Source organism: Paramormyrops kingsleyae, chromosome 21 (assembly GCF_048594095.1).
Source record: "Paramormyrops kingsleyae isolate MSU_618 chromosome 21, PKINGS_0.4, whole genome shotgun sequence".
Taxonomy (NCBI): Eukaryota; Metazoa; Chordata; class Actinopteri; order Osteoglossiformes; family Mormyridae; genus Paramormyrops; species Paramormyrops kingsleyae.
The window spans coordinates 10,570,708-10,588,527 of NC_132817.1; the positions used below are offsets into that span (position 1 = coordinate 10,570,708).

At 47.7% G+C, this 17,820-nt stretch overlaps 1 protein-coding gene across 3 annotated transcripts in view; it reads left to right on the forward strand.

Annotated features, from left to right (window-relative positions):
* LOC111847555 (calsyntenin-2-like) overlaps positions 1 to 17,820 on the forward strand; it is a 102,363-nt gene that overhangs the window by 6,593 nt on the left and 77,950 nt on the right. For all 3 annotated transcript variants that reach the window (XM_023818831.2, XM_023818832.2, XM_023818829.2), the window contains one exon: positions 1,721 to 1,853. In XM_023818831.2, coding sequence (XP_023674599.1) covers positions 1,781 to 1,853 — 73 coding nt within the window. In that variant the 5' untranslated portion in view covers positions 1,721 to 1,780. The remainder of the gene's footprint in view (positions 1 to 1,720; positions 1,854 to 17,820) is intronic.

The window sequence follows — 17,820 nt, forward strand, 5'->3', positions numbered from 1 at the left end:
GACTATAAAGGTCAAGACATAAAATGCATGCTCTTCTCTGCTTCATTAAGTGGTTGAAATTAGCTGAAAACAGTGATATTTCTTTCTACAGCAGTGATATAATGTGTCTATTATCCTTAGTCATGAAAAAAAAATCCCTATTCTGTCTTAAAAAAAATGTGACACTGTGAATACTGGCCACTAAACCTTTTACAGAGTCTGATCCAAGACTGAAAACAAATTGCTTTTGCGCTCCATCTTGTTAGACGATAACAGAATCACTGAGTGTTGTGTAGATGGATAACTACCTCAGATAGTCTAATTAATATAGACAAACGTTTATTCCCTTAAATTAAAGGCTAGTTACAATGACAGTACACAACATATAAGAGGATTAAAGTAATGTTGAACAAACGTCAGTAAAGTGGACGGACACATGGAGGAGTAACACATACTTAACTCAGGAGGATGAACTCCAGTTTGAGACTAGCTGTTCATTTCTTTGCATGTCTTGCATCGTCTTGTGGGACCCGGTCTCCAGGAGAATATTTGCTTGTAGTTCCCTCCTGCAAGGAGCAACACTATAGGGAATCTCTGAAGTGATTGAAAACAGCCCTCCCCAGGGGAAACCTTGCCTAATCCACAAGAACATGGTACAAAATAACTAACAGTAAAATATAAAAGACACATCTCTTTTGCAGAAAAACTCTGGGGACATTTAAAGATCAAAAAGGTGTTTGCATGAAACAGCATTTGCCAAATGTGGCCCGTTTGATTTGGACAGATATATTACTAGGCCTAATTAAATTCAAACTGAAAAGCTTATTGTTCTTTTTGACATGATTGTGAATTAGAAAAGCTTTATGTTGTTTTTTAAAAGAAAGGATTTTACAAGTATTTATGTGATTTTTGTTTTGGGTTACATGTTTCGTTTTTAGCCCAGTCTTAGGGTACACGTTACATGTAGTTTAAGATGAAACCGAAGGGTACCCGAGTCATAGAAAGATTTTATAAGGAAGACTAATGATTGCTGGAAAATGCAGCGCCCTCTGCTGGTAACGAAACGCCTTGACGCAGCAAATGCGCGGGAGTAAATCAGTTTCAGTAACTTGTAGAGGTGTGTACCTTGATATGTAACCAATTGCTGTGAAAACCAAAAACAACCCAAGAATCACCGTTCGAAGAATCGACCTCATGCTCTATGGTGGTTAAAGTGGAATTTTCATCTTGACTGTGGCGAAATAAAAAACGTGATTATTGTGGAAGGTGTTGAGAAAACTGTTAATTTACATTCAGCCTTTAATATGGATTCATTTCACTTTGTGAATATTAGATTTGTTTTATGTAGATGAATAAATCAGAGCGAGGCGTCTGCTAAAAGTGACTTATTGACTTCACATTGACATAATGCAAGCCGGTCACACTCAGGTCATCGAGAGCTCGTGTACTGTCAAAATGCACGTCCCTGTACATAGATGCTTCGTTTAATATGGTGTAAAAAGTAATATTGAAAAAGGTGAAGAACAATGTGTGTGTGAGAGAGAGAGGGAGAGAGAGAGAGCGATAGGAGCTGGATCTCGTATTTATATCAGTAGCTGTTCTCGGAGTGACGTAGTTGCGGGGCGCTATACTGATATTCAGTGCCACCTCCTCTTGGCACCCAAGACATCAGATCTGTACAGTGTGTGCCCGCCCTGATCTCCGATACCGGGGACTCTTGATCCGTCTACGTTTCCCGCAGATTTACCGGTACTGAAGAAACGAGGAAGGAGAAGGACTGGAGGAGATCTGGCCGCAGAAGATGCTGAGATTACGGCCGGTGCTGGTTCTGGTTCTGGGTGCACTGGGACTGCGCAGCGTCCTTGCTGGGAAAGGTGAGTAAAAAAGTCCGTGTCGAGGATGGAGAAGATGCCAGACATGCACCTTTATGACTTTATTGAGCTGGAAAAGATTTCCCCCCATTTATCTTCTGCTGGCATATTATCTTATTATATCCTCTTGTTATAATTCACAAGAAGTCGAAAGAGTAAGTTTCAGTCATTTTTTACGTTTCATTTATTTTTTATGCCGACTGGAGCGAAATCATTATTCAGTTATTATCAAACACGGCGAGATTTTTATTGGACTCTTGCGGTGCAGTGTTTCGCTTGTAACGAACACCGTCGTTTTGCGGCAATAATTTTGTTGAATAGGATTTAAGTTTCTGGTAGGTGGTTGATACATAGGATCACATCGTAGGCTCTGTGATGTTTCCGTTTTTTAACAGCATTGTGTTATTTTGGGTGCTTCTTTTATTTCTTTTTTTTTGGGGGGGGGGGGGGGTGGTAGGGTGGAAAGAGATACTTTTTAAGTGAAAGTGTTCAATTGTCGACACACAACAGCACAACAGCGAAATGTGTCCTGTGTATTTAACCCATATGTAACGTCGTGACATAGCAGGGGCAGCTAATTCAGCGCCCAGGGAGCAGTATCTTGCTCCGGGTACCTCAGTGGTACCTTGTAGGTCGGGGATTCGAACCAGCGACCTTTCAATCACAAGATCGCTTCCCTAACCATTAGCGCACAACTGCTAAGAAAGACGCTGTAGGATACAGGTGTGTTTAGGTTCAGTTAATAGATCGTTTATTTATTAATCATCGATTCTTCACTTACAGCCTTTAGTCAATAAGCACGGCTTTGGGGAGCTTTTTGAATTATGACGGTGGAGGACTATTTTTAAAAACCCGCGTTTGAGTGAACTTTAACGCTTGTGTTTGCGCTGCTGTTCATCCGGTGCCAAATAATATGCACGCAAAACTGTGTGCAATAGCGGCTGTTTTGGCGTCCTCACTTCAGAGTAAACAGATCTCCCAGAAGGTATGAACAAGTCCTAATGAAGTCCCCAGAGTTTATGCCCGAAAGTGCTTTTCAAAATATGGTTCCTAAATAATTGGAAATAACAACACGTTTCTGTCTTAGTCCTGAAGGAAATGTTTGCATTCTCCCCACTGTGATTATCTGAGCTTACGTGAAGGACAATCTGTATGACTTACCTTAACAAGAAGGAACTGCTTGAGGACAGGTGTGGCCGTTTAAATTTGGTTACTAAACTATAGTCGTCTGTGAACAGTATGTGACAATGATCAGGCATCTTTTTAAATCGAACTGTCTCCCAAAATCCATGGAAACAGCATTTAAACAAAATGACACAGAAGTCTGGAGAATCAAAGCTGTTAAAATAAGGATGGTTTGGAAATGTAGAAGTGTGAGAGTGTCATGAGTGTGCTGTCAGATTGTCTCCACGTCCCGACTTGCGTGTCTGCTGTCCAGAGAAGGTATCCCTGCTTTGGTTTGCATCAGCCTCAGTGCTCCCCGTGCACGGCGGTAACATCGCCTCCACTGGCACAGCAACTCTGCGGGGGCCCTATCGCCCAGGCAGCGGCCGAGAGAAGTAGGCGAGCGCGGAAGCCTCTGGGGAAACGAGGGGGTGAGAGGGGGAGTGGAGGCAACAATGAAATGAGCCGCAGATTTATGGCAGCGTTTTTTTTTTTTTTTCTCACAGGAGGCCCGCATTATCCGGGCCGCGCATAAATTGCGGCGAGAGACAGAAATGGCCACATAACTTAGAGTCTCCATACTGCGCCTTCAGAAACAGAGCCTGGGAAATTTAGCTAATGCCTCTCATTTCACTGGTGTCGTGCAGGGAGCAGATGGGAGACGAAGGATATCCAAGAGAGCGGAGAATATATCCTGCCTTTCCCTCCCTCCTCATCGAAAAAAATATATGAATATATTTTACTGTTGATTAATGGTGTTAATTTCTCAGCGTGTGTCATTATTCACCTGAAACCTGCGGAGAGCGACGCGCAAACCTGCGCGCAGACAGCTGTCTGCCGCCCCCGTCTCCGCGGGCGAGCGCAGCTCCGAGCCAACGGAAAGCACCCTACAGATCTGTATTTTTCCCCCTCACCTTTGAGGAGGAAAAAGTAATTAACAAAACTAAAATAACCTCTCTGGTTTATGAGAGATTCATTTTTTTCTGCGGAGGATTGTGAGCGCTCCCCCCGGCCGTGAAATCAATCTGTAAACAGAAACGATTATTGACCACAGGTGCTTAAGAGCTGCCTTGAATATTATATTTTACTTTGTAAAGATCTGCTTACCTATAAATACTTGGTTTGCATTCTTCTTATTGCAGCAGAGCCATCTCAGCTTAAATACAGCAGACTACAACCAAAGCTGCTTCTGATATCTGAAAGATGAGGAGTATTGTTAGCTTGCGGTTGTGTCCTCCTGCATATGTGTCCTGTGAGTGTGGTTCCTGCGTATTTGTGGTTTGTTTGTTTGTGTGTCCTGTGAAATCCTCAATACCTGTATGTGTATGTGCCTGTTTGTGTGTACCTTTACTGTCTGGCCAAAAAAGGGCAAAAATATCAGGGGGAAACAATTTAAAACCTTGTCTCTTAATGTATGTATAAAACACAAGGGTAAGGTACCTCTTTCGAAACAATGCAACACACATTTCTGTATGCATTGACATTTATTTGGCAGAGGCTTTTGTCCAAAGTGAGGCAGATAATGTGTAAATAAGTGTGTTGTTCTACTTTAACCTGATCTCTGCTGAGGTTACGTGTGAGGAGCTCGCTGGAGAAAACCAATCAGCGCTTGTCACTTGCATTTAGCTTCCCCCCGATCCATGTCCAGCGAACCCGTGGCGTGTCTCACTCGCTGGCAGGGATAGTGAGTCTGTACCGACTGGCTCTTCTGCAAGGCCAGCTGGAGGTGTTTCATTAACGGGATGTTGCAGCTCTAATAGTTTCTCAAGGGCAAAAATGGTCAAGTTCAGGGGATGGTTGTGTGATTCTCAAAATAATGTGCCTTTATTTATTTTGTTTTACTTCTCTGCTGCTTATCCAAATAGTAAATATCGGCATTAAAAATGCTGCTCTGTTTTTTTTATTTATGTGTCAGTGATGCTTTTGAGACTTAAATCTTTGGAAATTTCCAGAAGGTCAGCCACCAGTAAGGGACTGAAATTGCGTGTAAGGCTGGGAAAGGGCAGGCATGGTGTCCTGGGCAATGTGACACCAGATCACACTGTAAACAGCAAGATGTCCCTGGAAACTCATGACCGGCCCCAGCTGTAAACCGTAATACATTTCCAGTAATTGGTGCACACCTGGGCTCCATGGTGGCTGGTGCTGGGCCCTTGCATCTCCAGGGCTGAGGGTAATGGCATGAGTGTGTGGATGTTCTCCTCGCCCTGGTGTGGACTGCACAGTTTCCATTCCACAAACATGGCCAGCCGGTCAAAATAATGATTCGGTCAACTTGTGTCTTTAAATTGCCTTCAGTATGTGTGTATAAGAAATACTTTATTGATTCCAGGGGGTAATTCTAATAAGTGTATATGGTGCAATGGACTGGCACCCTGTCCGGGGAATTCCCAGCCTTGTGCCCTGAGCTGCCTGCGATGGGCTCCAGGCTACCTGTGACCCTGCACTGGACAAGCACTTATGGAAGATGGATGGAGTAGACTGCACCATGCAGGACCAACACACAGGCTTTGGTGTGTGTGTTGACCCTCCTGCTGAGATCTTCCTCTCCTGCTGGTCTCGTGCTCAACTTCTCTGTGATTGACGACTGACCACCACTCCCACCTGGATTACCTCAGACTAGCTTTGCCATTTCCAGTAATTTTTGGGGTGGGGTGGGGCAGGGAAAAGTAACAGCTCCTCGCTTACTGGGAAGCACAGTGGTGCGGATGATGGGATTTAGTGATCTGACTAAACTTGATGTGCGTTAAACACACACCTTGTGTCCCCTGACTTGCCCTCCTCAGTAGAGGACAGTGTCTGAATTCTTTAAGGAAATACCCGACAGGAAGTCTTGCTCAGACTAGATATACTCAACCAGATGCCTGTTCCTCTATTTTACCACCAGGCACAGGGAAGCGAGCGACATGCTAGGGACCGAGCTCACTCAGCTGGCACATGTTGTGCTGGGAAGTGGGATCGGCAGTGTGGGAATGCAACCATAATGCCGGCCTGCAGTTCCTGCCAAGCTATTGGACACCAAATTGCACAACAGGATGGAAAGCTGGCCCCCAGACCCCAGAGGGCTGTCGGGTTGAGCCCCTGGGCTGGCTGCATCACTTTTACCCACAAGAAGGAGCGTGACTGTTTCGGTATAAACGACCTTGCAAGAGGATCTGTTTGTTGCAGATTTGTCTCGATGAGAGGGTTAAAGAGGAGCCAAGGAGAATGAATGACAGAATATGAACCGCAGAAGCAATGTGAGGCTGCGATTTCTCCCTCAGACCCAGGGAGATGTGGGGGGGGGGGGTATTTCCATGGTCCATCTGCTGTTTGGAGAACATCTAGATTATTCTCTGTGCCACTGCAGAGGCGAGTTCGCTTCTGTGTGTGTGTGGAATCAGCCGAGCCATGTTGAGTAGAGGCTTGTGTGGCCTGTGGTCTCCTGTCAATAATATTGTATTTTTTGGTGAAAGGTATGTAAATGGATGGTGACAGGGGGCAGTCATCTGCTGCCAGTCCCACCTGCCGATGAGCTGAGATAGAAGTGAAAGTCCAGGGGTGTCTGATGGAGAGAAGCTTCTGCTCCCCCCCCTACCTCCCCTCGGCGCCCCCTCCTGGTCAGAAACATGCGGCACGTGGTTCGTGATGAAAACTTGAAGCCTGACACTTTTGTGGGAAAACCGGCAGCAGAAAATCGGGTGCCGATGTGACGATGGGGACTGTGAGTGTCTGTTAGAAAAAGGGAGAGAGAGCAGGAGAAAAGAGGTGTTTATGTGTGTGGAATTATACCTGATGAACAGCACTTCTAATTCTGGTAGGTAATGTGATAATTATACCCAGATGCAAAGTGGAATAACAGGCATATGGTGTTGACAACTGTTGCCAACGGGAGACGCGGTGATGGGATGGCAGGCGGGAATGCAGGGGGCAGATTGGGAGGCCGGGAATTCTGGGAAAATGAAAAACCTTCCCTGCAAGAAGTGTTAACTTCTGCACCCACCGTGCGTGATCTTATTCAGTCAAATGATTGAAATTATGCAAATGTAATGATTCGATAATACGTTGCAATTTAACGGCCCAAGCGTTTCTGTTTTCGTTAAAAGCGGGTTCTTCCTACAGCGAGCTTGCGCTCCCTACTGCCGCGTTGCGATTGGCCAGCGCTGTGGCGGAGTTCCTGTTCGGTGCGGTGGCCCATAAAGTTCCCTTTAAGGGAGGTGAGGAGCACAGGGAGCCGTAAATCATGGCCGGTGACGCCTGTGCCGGCCTGGGCTATATTTTCACTCACAAACGTGATGGGGGGAGGGGGGGTCCCATGAATCTCCCAGCTCCCGCTGACCCCCACACCTTACAGAGTCTGTAATGACTCTGGGGGGCCGTTTTGCTGCAGTGATATACGGAGCCCCCTCTCTCTGGTCCCATTCTTCTTCTTCTCTTTCATTTTCTTCCTGTTTCAGCTCGTTTATTTACACTCTTTCCATGGTGGGCAGCCGCTGTAACGAACGTGTGTTTAATCCATATTTCTGTCGGTTAACTGTAGCTGGACCTCGGATTGGTAAATGTACGGATGATCCTTAGGCATCAGGGTGATGTTCATGTACGGGGGTCGCCTGGCTTTATGGGGACAGCATGCGGTATGTGAGATGGTGCCTGTGTAAACCCAGTGCACTCTAAACCAGTTTAGCCTACACATTTTCCAGCAATTTTTTCTAGCAAAGTCTCCAGTGGACGTTTTTTCCACTCCTATTTATGATTGGCTATACTTTTCCCCTGTCATCTGTTGCCAATATTCTGCCATCGTCACTCGCTGCTAGCAAAATGGCTAATGGAACGTAGTTGGGGGGAGGGGGGGTCTCATCGCGTCGTCACCCCTGTGGCGTTGTCGGGGCGGAGAGGTGATGCCGGTCATCGCGGCCAGATCTTCGCCTCTTTCCCGGCTCCCGATCCTGCGCTCTGACCTGTAGTCCTGATGAAAAGCAAGGGGCCACGGGGGAGGGGGGGGGGCTCCCCGATATTAATGTCCCTGGAAATAGAAGGGAGTGAGCGGCAGCGTTTCACAGGCCAAGAGGAAGGGCCATTCTTCTGCAAATGTCAGCCGGTTAGCTCTGCGGTGAGGCCATTTCTGAGCACAGCGCCTCATCTCTCACAGCTGAGTCTTTGTCCCCCTATAATCGCTCTAACGAAATGCTGCAGTAGGACAGCCTACTACTAATGACATGTTACTTATTCCTACAGAATTGAATATAATTTCTTATAATCGAATCATTTCTATATTAGATTAGAAGAGAAGTTCTTTGATCCTCCACTGAGAACATTCTCTTGGCAGTCCAGCAGTAGTACAAAACATAATAACACCCCTCACTACAACCCTCCCCTTCCCCCCCCCCCCCCCCCCCCACACACACACACACACACACGCACAAATCTGACCAGTATAAGCAGTTGGATTGATGGATGGATGGATGGAGTTTCACCTGCCGAACATCTTGATTGGGGTGGCCATCAGAGGGCCGGTTATATTCATGGGGGTGGGGGCCAACCATGACTCTTCTGTGGTCCCACTTATAAAATAAAATAATCCATATTTCGTTTATATTATTTGTGGGATGGCAACAGAGGTGGCACCACTGACCGAACTCTAGATCCACCCCGGGATGGATGGATAGATGGATGAATGTACAGAGTAATAATCAGTATAATAATACATTTGAAGAGACATCAGTTCTATGAAGGTAACAATCCATTCAGTGTTTCTTAGCCACTTAGCCATACTATTTATCAGTGTTTGAGTGAAGTGTACCTACTTGCCCTACGCTGTGCTCCCCCATCCCTCGCTGAGTCATGCCCCCACAACCCTGCGGATTTTGCCGGAACCTCAGTAAAGCAGCATTCCGAAACACTCGCCCCCGATTCCTCTTCCTTACTGCCTTTCTGTCCCTCGCCTGCCTGCTGGTCTGCGGCCAAATTCCTGAGGAGACTTAGAAGTGCTAAAAGGTTCAGGAGCAGTGCTGGGATAAGTACCCTCCCCCCCCCCCCCCCCCCGTCTTTCAAACTGTCAACTGGAATCTTCTCAGAGAGCAGCGGGCTGTCTGCGGCCCAGAGCCGGCAGCCTGCCTCCCTGCAAACGCTGAAGCCCACTGCGCCCCCACTGCACCCCCACTGTGCCCCATCCAGGCCGGCTGCTTCTCTGCGGCTCACCGCCCTCTGCCTGTCTGTCAGGCTCCCGGTGATGGACCAGCCATCCTGTCCTGGCCGTCCACGGTTCTAGGTGAAGCGACGGCCCTCAGCCATCTGTCACGATTGCCCTGTCGTGGGGGGGGGGCCGAGGTGGCCACGCCCCCCCCCCCCCCCCAGTCTGTTTATGGCCGCCGGCCCTAAGGCTTCCCTCGCTGGCAGCTTTCCTGGGAAGCTGCAGCCGTAAACATCCATGAGGAGGGCAGGAATTTAGGGGGGGGGGGAAATAGTTCCCTATTCTTGACGGGAACCCCCCCGGGAGAGAGTGATGCTTACTAACAGCCTGGTATGAGGAACGGCGGTGCTGAAATGGGCATTCCGAGGCCGCAACAGCAGATGGCTCACGGACAGGGGAGTTTAACACGTTATTCTACTGTATGCTACAGCTCAGCTAACGACTGACACGAGCCTTAAGTCTTAACTAAGAAGTCTATAAATGCAAGCGATGGCGGATGCAGCGTCTGTCACGCTGTTTGTCCATCCATACGCAGGCAGGATGGCCTTCAGGAAGAACTACTCCGCTAAACACGTCAGCAGCTGAAAGCCACCAGCTCAGCAGGTAGCTTGGCGCGCTGACAGGCGTTTCTGGGGGTTTTTTGGCTTAATTGGAATTATTTCTACGTGACCCAATGTCAATCTGATACAGCAGAGTAGGCTGCACCCATAAGTGCAGAGGACTGATTATAAAGTGAGATAAGCAGAGAGCCCTGTCGACCCGCGCTGCCACCGTGACCCTCCAGGGGGGGCTAACGTCTCCGCTCCGGCTGCCTGACGTCGGTACAGCACCTCTCCCCCAGTTGGTCTACCTGCCACAGGGGAGCGTGACAAAATGCATGCGATGGAAATCGGTTTGTCAAGAACTTCGATGAATCATGTCACTCCACTGGGAAAATAACCAGTGGCTTGAGACGACCTCTGACTGGTCTTCTGTCGCCCACGAGGGTCTGATGATGGGGTGGGGGCATGTCAGATAGCACTTGAGTGTAAGGCGGTTCAGGTGTCTGACGTCCTGTGCAGTCCACCTGCCCCCTGCAGCTGCTCTACAGCACAACCCAGACCTCATCCATTCCAAGGTCCCATATCACACGGCAGGCACATGTGATCTGTCAGGTCATGTGATCAGTTGGCCAGCCAATGGCCTCTTCCACCTATTCCAATGATATTCCTCACTTGTTTCTTCCTGTTTTCCTGACACAATATGGAATGAGTTTATTTTTTGGAATCCGTAATATTTAAAACTAGTCAGACCTGTAAATTCAAACTGCTGTTTTTTTCTCCATGAATCTTGTCTTGACTTGTGTAAAATGAGTGGGGTCCCTCAAGTCATTTTATTATCTTTACCAGTCAGTTATAAAAACATTTCAGCAACTCTTAGCACAAAACCACAGTCCTTCAATATCTCAGCTCCTTTACCGGCACCATAATTATAAATTTGTTTTTTTAAAGCTGAACACTCTTTTTTTCTGTTGAAATTTCATCCAGATCCTCGTGGCCTTGATCCTTTCAGCTCTTAGAATAAGAAAATTGAAACTGTATAGATATTAAAAGTACACACAGCAGCAGAAAGTCAATGCAGCATTGTCCCGAAGCAGTAGGGTTTTACGCGCGTGGTCTTGCACTTTGCACCAAAAAAGGTGGCTTTTATCAACCGAGAATGTGTGTGACACACAGTCAAAGCTCACAATGATGCCGACCGTGAGCAATTGAGGATAGTGCTGCACCCCGAGGTGCTTTAAGCAGCCTCCGCCACCCTGACAGTCCTCCTCCTGTAGGTGTTTAGCTCGGAGACGCACCGCAAATCGCTCATCATCCTCCTGCCGGCTGCCGTCGTCACTGTCAACCTCAATTCACCGGCTGTGTGCTGCGTTCCATTTAGCGCCGTCGGGGAGGTGGTCGACTCGTCCCCGGAACGTTCCGGAAGAACAGCTCCTATCCCCGTGTGCATTTCCTGCATTAGTGGAGTGACATGACGTCCCGGAAACCTTGCCCACTGATGAATGCCAGTCAGAGATGACTGGCTGTGTCATGCCTTTTAAGAAAAACCACTGAGGATGGGGAGGGGGGGGGGGCATAATCTGACTGTAAATTTCACAGCCTGGGAACTGGGGTAGTAAATGTGTAGATGGGACTTGTAAATATGCATGGCCCATGGGGGTGTTATTTATACACATAAACCTCTTAATCACATAGTCAACAAGCATTCTGGGATTTGTAGTCAAGGGAGAACAGGAACGCTTCGCTAAGTGTTTGTTACATTCTTGACTGCTTTGTAATTAGCAGCTTTGGTGTTGAACGGCGGCTTATCAGAATAGACGACGCTGTCAGCTTCTGAGTGCGCTAGTGGCTGAAGCTTCTCCAGCAAGAACTAAACAGTCGTATGTGTTAAGTACAGCCGAACAAAGTAATGGATAGTGAAACCAATAAAATGTCTTCCTACAGCAAATAAACAGCCAAACAAGCTAAGAAAACTGAGTGACATTTAGAATAGTTCGACCCATACTGTTCCACCCTGGATTATACTCGGTGCTTGATCCCTGCTACGCTCCTATTGATGGTCCCTGTCTGGCTTATTGACCTCGGACATACATATGGACCGAAAGGAGGTAAATGATAAATGCAGGCCTGTGATGGACTGGCATCCCATCCAGGGTGTCCCCATGCAGTCAGGGACCGGCTCTGGCCTCCTCTGTGACCTCACACTGGACCAGCAGTTGAAAAATCAATGAATGAATATTAAATACAACTTGTACCATATTGCTTTTGTGCACATTTTAAAATTAATTCAGTATTTCCTATCTTGTAGGTATTTGTTCATGATGCTTATTTAACAGAATTTGATAATCAATTTAAAAAGACATCTATTTTTTAAACATATGTATGTGCCAAGTGCTTTTATCCAAAACGACACACACCAGCGAGAGAGCAGGGTCAGGGGCGGTTATGGTTAAGGCCCTTGCTCAAGGTCCCAACAGTGAAATCACGCTGCAAAGTCTGGGATTTGAATCGACTACCTTCCGATAACAGGCACAGCATGCAAACTAACTCACTGAGCTACACACCACTGCTTAAGACATTGATCTGCACTGTTTTCGCAGCGTTCTGGTTCGTAGCGTGGTCACAGCATCTCCCCATGGGGTTCAGGGATCAGCAGATCGGATTCAGGAAGACAGGATGATCTCGCTCACCAGAGCCTATTCAGAGAGACCTGCTCCCATCCACATGCGCCGTTCTGCTTACGCCGCAGCGAGCAGCTCTGGGGGGTGCAGACTGTGGAAAGTAGCGGTGGAAGTCCTCCAGAACATGCCAGAATCCCTGAGTATGAGGCCCAGATCCTGCCCAATGACATTTTCCATAAGTGTGACAACCACCCCACCCCAGCACCAAGAGACAGGAAGAGTCCAGGGATTCCTGTGACCGGGGATTCCTGACTGCTGCACCATCCTGGTCACCATGGGGTTCCACCCGAAAGAGGAATACTGACTGGAGTGATAGGGAGAGAGAGACTGTGACAGGGGGATGGGGAGAGAGAGAGAGAGAGGAATGGAGGGAAAGAACAGTGAAGAAAAACGGGTAGGGAGTAAGACTCTTGGAGGGAGTCAGGGGGAGGACTGTAGGGGTGCTGTGGATTTTTATGGCAAAGCTGAGGATTATTGCGAGGAAGAATCTTCAGCGGTCATCATGCGATGGGAAAACCTCAAAGGAAGTGACCTCACGCTGCGGCTCAGGGCTTTTAATGAGATGCCGCGAATATCGCTCTCCTGCACCGTGAGCAGGGTTTTGCTTGCCGAATAAGCGATCCTCCGCTGACTGTGTCTTTGAGATAAGGTTTGCGGCTCAGAGGGTCTCGCAGGGGTGGGGTCAGAATCGCCACCGCAGGCACTGAATGAGAGATGCCGATATGCTGTGCGTAACATGACATTTAGAATGATGTGCATTTTGAAACTCGTTAGCATTATCGATTATAGCAAGGCCTGGGGCTAGCATGGTAATGTTTGCTTGGGGAGGTGCTTATTTGGACAAAGAGGTAAATATCGGACCCTGATATTCAGTTGGGAAGTCGATAATATTTCGACAAATGCAGTCTTAGGTTTGGGTGTATTTCCAAATAAAAGTCCCAGGGAAATTTGCTTCCTTTGGGGTACTGAAGCTGATGAAACTCAGATTATACAGTATTTATATGTACTATATGGTGGTGTTTACCAAGCCGGTCCTCGAGGGTCCCCAGCCGGTCCCCATTTTTGCTCCCTCCCAGCTCCCGGTAAATGTGGGCTGTCTGGCAGGGAGTTGGGAGGGAGCAAAAATGGGGACCATCTGGGGGTCACCGTGGGCCAGGCTGAGAAATGCCGGCATAGGGACGTCTTTGGGTGATCAGAGGAGCAAATAAATACAGAAGGGTTGCTAATTTGGTAGCAAAAACAATATGTGTGTCGCACTTCCTGTCGTGATTCAGAGAGGGAAAGCAGGTGACTTTTACATGGTTGGCAAAATGGCTGCAGACAAAGGAAAGACTCGTCACTCGTACCCTGAATCAGTGGCGGCCTGCCTCATCATACAGTGGAGCACAAAATGAAACAGACCCACATTGAAGCCAGTGCCGGTAAAACAAGACAGTTGTAATGAAATGTGGAACATGGTGGATCTAACATAGTCATCCACAAAACTCTAGCATTACGAAGACTTAAGGTACTTTCATAACCTGTGGGTCTCCAGCCCATGGAAGGTGGTGGGGGGAAGCATAGCGGGCGGGGGGGGCGTGGTCCAGGGGGAGGGGCTCAACCGGTGAGACGGACACGGCAGCAACTGCGGCCCCTTAATTGAAATGCTTCTCCGGAATGAAAGCAGACAAAGGAAAACACATTAACAAGATTAAGGAGGTGGGGACTATGGATCAACTCCATGAATAAGAAGAAACAGCCCAGTGTGCGAATAAATTATTCTTACTGCCAAATGAGAAATGCATCATTTACAGAGATAATGTAATTACTTGTGCTGAGATATGGCTCTTGGTTCCCTGGGCTTCCAAACTGAATCTGAGCAGAAAGGTCCCCCCTGCACTGGGTAGCACAGACTCCTCCTGTGCAAATATAATTCTGTTACTGCACCAAATATGCAAACAGCTTGGTGCTTCCAGTTGGTGCTTTTTAAAATCTGTACGAGGAGAAGGGGGATGGAGGAATGATCATGTCATCTATGGATGTCTCTGTCTTAAATACCACACCATTCAGTTCCTCCACAGCTGTGATAAAGGGCACGATGAACTCTATAACGGCGGAGAAGGGCTCCTGTCCGTCTGATAGCACAGATCAAAGCAGCATCAACTGGCCAAAAATGGGGTGTACCCAGGGGAAGACTAGCTTCCCTGGGGGGCCCCAGGGGGGCTATTTTTTGGAGCTGAAAGAGTAACAAGAGAGAATGAAAAATGATGGAACACCAATAATATGCTAATCAAAGACCTGTGTGCCAGCGGTGGGGGCAGGAGAGCTGATCGGGGGGGGGGGTATTTCACTGGCAGGTGGATCAGCCAAATTTAAGACGTGGAACATTGCCGTCTTCGCCGTAGCCATAGGCTGTAGCCCAGGATGGCCTTACACTAGCCTGAGGTTAGTCTTGAATTTTTGCACAACACATTCTTTTATTTGTGTTCTCTCTGCATCTGTTTGCAGTTTGTCCACCCCTCTAGCGGGATAGTATCAAAGATACAGGACTTGCATGTTAGTCTTCTGTCTTTGTGCCGTTTTCTTCTGTTTGGCTACTTTGAGCCGGTTTGCTTGGTAGTGAAACGACCAGTAGCCTAGTTCTGCACTCCAGTGTGAGAAGAAAGCTGGAGAGGGTGAAGTTTCTAAGTAGGGATAGTCCATTACAGCCAGGATGGGGGCAAATTTGTCTTTCCTGAAAACTGTTGCTAAAATCCAAATGAAAGACATGTTGCTGAATAATCATACTTAAATCCATTAATCTGACTTCTGTATATTCTGGGCGCCCCAGGCCGCTGCCTACCCTTGCTTTACTGTAGGGTAAGTCTGCCCCTAGGTGAACCTCATATCCAAAGTAGTTTTTTATTCCTAAAATATCACTCAGTCTCACCTAAATCCCCATGCATGTTCCCAAGCTAGCGTGCGAGCCTTGCTGCGATCTGAAATGTTATTTTGATTCATCTACAAAAAGCAAGACAAACTTTGCAGTTGAGCTAACTCTCACATCTACCCAACTTTAGCAAGTACCGTCAATAAAAGAACAAATAACAAAAAGCGAAGTGGAGAAGAAAGCAGCATCATACTGATGTGAGAGAATAGCGGGACCCCTCTATCCTCACCACCATGGTCGCTTAAAGCAAACCAAAAGCACGCTTTTAAACTGTGACCTTTTTTACATTTAAAAACGCAAGGGGGATTAACATCAGCAGAAGGGATATATTCATGGAAATTAATATTGAAATTGGACAGACATTTCCATTTTCTTTCTGTCAGTCTCAGTAGATATTGCCACATATTTTAATATAATTAAATATAATGTAATGCATTTTTTCTTTTAATGTTTTGTGCTATGGTGTAGCTTTTGTTTACAGGTACAGAGGTCTGATGTCAAGTTGCTTGCCCATTTTCACTGCTTGGTGATGAGCCTTTAGTGGACCCTGATTGGACGGTTGCTGGTTCGGATCCTGTGTCTGGCAGTGATTTCACAATTGGATCCTCGAGCAAAGCCCTTAACCCCAATTGTCCCAGGACACTGGATGACCCTGCTCTCTGATCCTCTCTGGGACAAAAGCGTCTGCTGAACAAATAAATGCAGTGGGTGTGATGCAGTGCGGCTCCACCAGGCACTAAGTCGCGCAGACGCTGATCTATATCTTGCAGGCTTGAAAACCCCTTCCTCATATATCCTCACTGGCCTTCGGCTCCGCAGTGGAGGACGACTGTCCGCTCGATGAATTCACCTCGTTGCTGATGGCATGCCACGGTTGTGAAATCGCCCTTTGAAATCGCTCTTTGACCGTGACACGACCCCCCCCTCCCCCCCCCGACCTGTGGGTTTCTCATCTACGGGTGAGCTCAGATCCGTTAATTGTGAGTGAGGGGGGGGTGTGGCCAGACTACACTGCAGGAAAGTGGGCGATGCTGGTGCTGGCTGTGTTCTGGTACCATCCGCACTGCAGGACACAGGAAGGAGGACTGACCTCGCCATGGGCTGGGGAGGGCAATGGGAGAATCGTTAAAACCCATCAAACAGCTCCAGCTGTCAAGCCGCCAGTCAGTCAGGCCCTCACTGCCTCTTGCGTCAAGCTGAGGGCAGTGAATGGCCACTGGATACGCCACTGACATGACAGACTCCCCGTTTACGCTCACATCGCTGGGACGGCCAGGGGGAGAGCAGAGGAGGAAACGGCCTCACATAATCTTCTTAGGTCCACAGTTTCTGCTTCTTCTGAAGAAGACAGAGAGACACCAGAGGGAGCATCTCATAAAATCTTAATGAACGCCACTGCTTACAGTTCGCTGGGCTTGAGTGATCTTCTGTGTTTTATCGAAACTTCTCCCAAGCTGCTCCCTATTCCTGAGGAAAGGACCCAAAGACACCTTCAGAGTAACTGCTCGCTCTCTGTGCCGGAGCGGCCTTCGTTACAGATCTGAGACGGGGGTAGAGGTCACCTTTCAGACGCCTCCTGGTCTTTCTGGGGCCTGCAGCGCCGTGAGGTAAAACACGTGAGGTAGCTGAGAGCTAAACCGACAGACGCCTGTGGTATGCAGCTGCTCTCTCCCTCCAGCTGGCTTCACCTGGGGCAGAATCCACATTAGAGAGGCACCATGGGCTGGGGAGGGCCTTCGCGGCCCAACTTACCCTAACCCCATCTTCTGTTAAATATGGTGCAGAAAGAAGCAAAAAAATCACCTTGACAGCTCCGGGCGGGCCCTTGGCAGTAATATTTCAGCGATAAAGGAGTGTTTACTCTTCACGGAGGGCGTCGCTGAGATCAGCCCTGTCGAGTGTCCTTATCTGCTGATTATAGCTATGCCGAATGTGTAAGTGACCCCTCAGCAGCCTTGGGATGGAGCCCAGCTTCAGAAAACTGAAGCACAGAACCTGCGTCTGAAGGCTGGGCCATGAATATGTATGCGTGTGTCTGCTCAGGAGGTATTATCTACATGTGCATCCCTTTGGACAGAAGCTGCTGGCAAATGCTTAAATGCAAATGCAAGTGTGCATCAGTATAAGGATGTTTATCTGACATCGAACTGTAGGCATGGTAATGTATATATATTTTATACGTTGCTATCATTTTTTTTTAAGGCAATGTTTCCCAATCCAGTCCTCGAGGACTTGCAGACGGTCCACATTTTTGCTTTCTCCCAGGTTCCCACATTGGGAAACGCTGCCCTAAAAGCATCATCACCAAAAATGCAGACTGCCTGGAGGTCCCTGACGACAGGATTGGGTAGCACTGGTGTAATTAATCAGTGCATTTGAAGAAGAGCGGTTAATCAAGGCTGGCCTTGCAGCGGTAGGCTGTGTCCCGTATTTGGCAAAGGGTGGGTTTTTGGGTATGTTTCAGTTCAGAGCCTTAGGGAAGAGTCTCTGTGTGTGTAGGTTGGGCTCT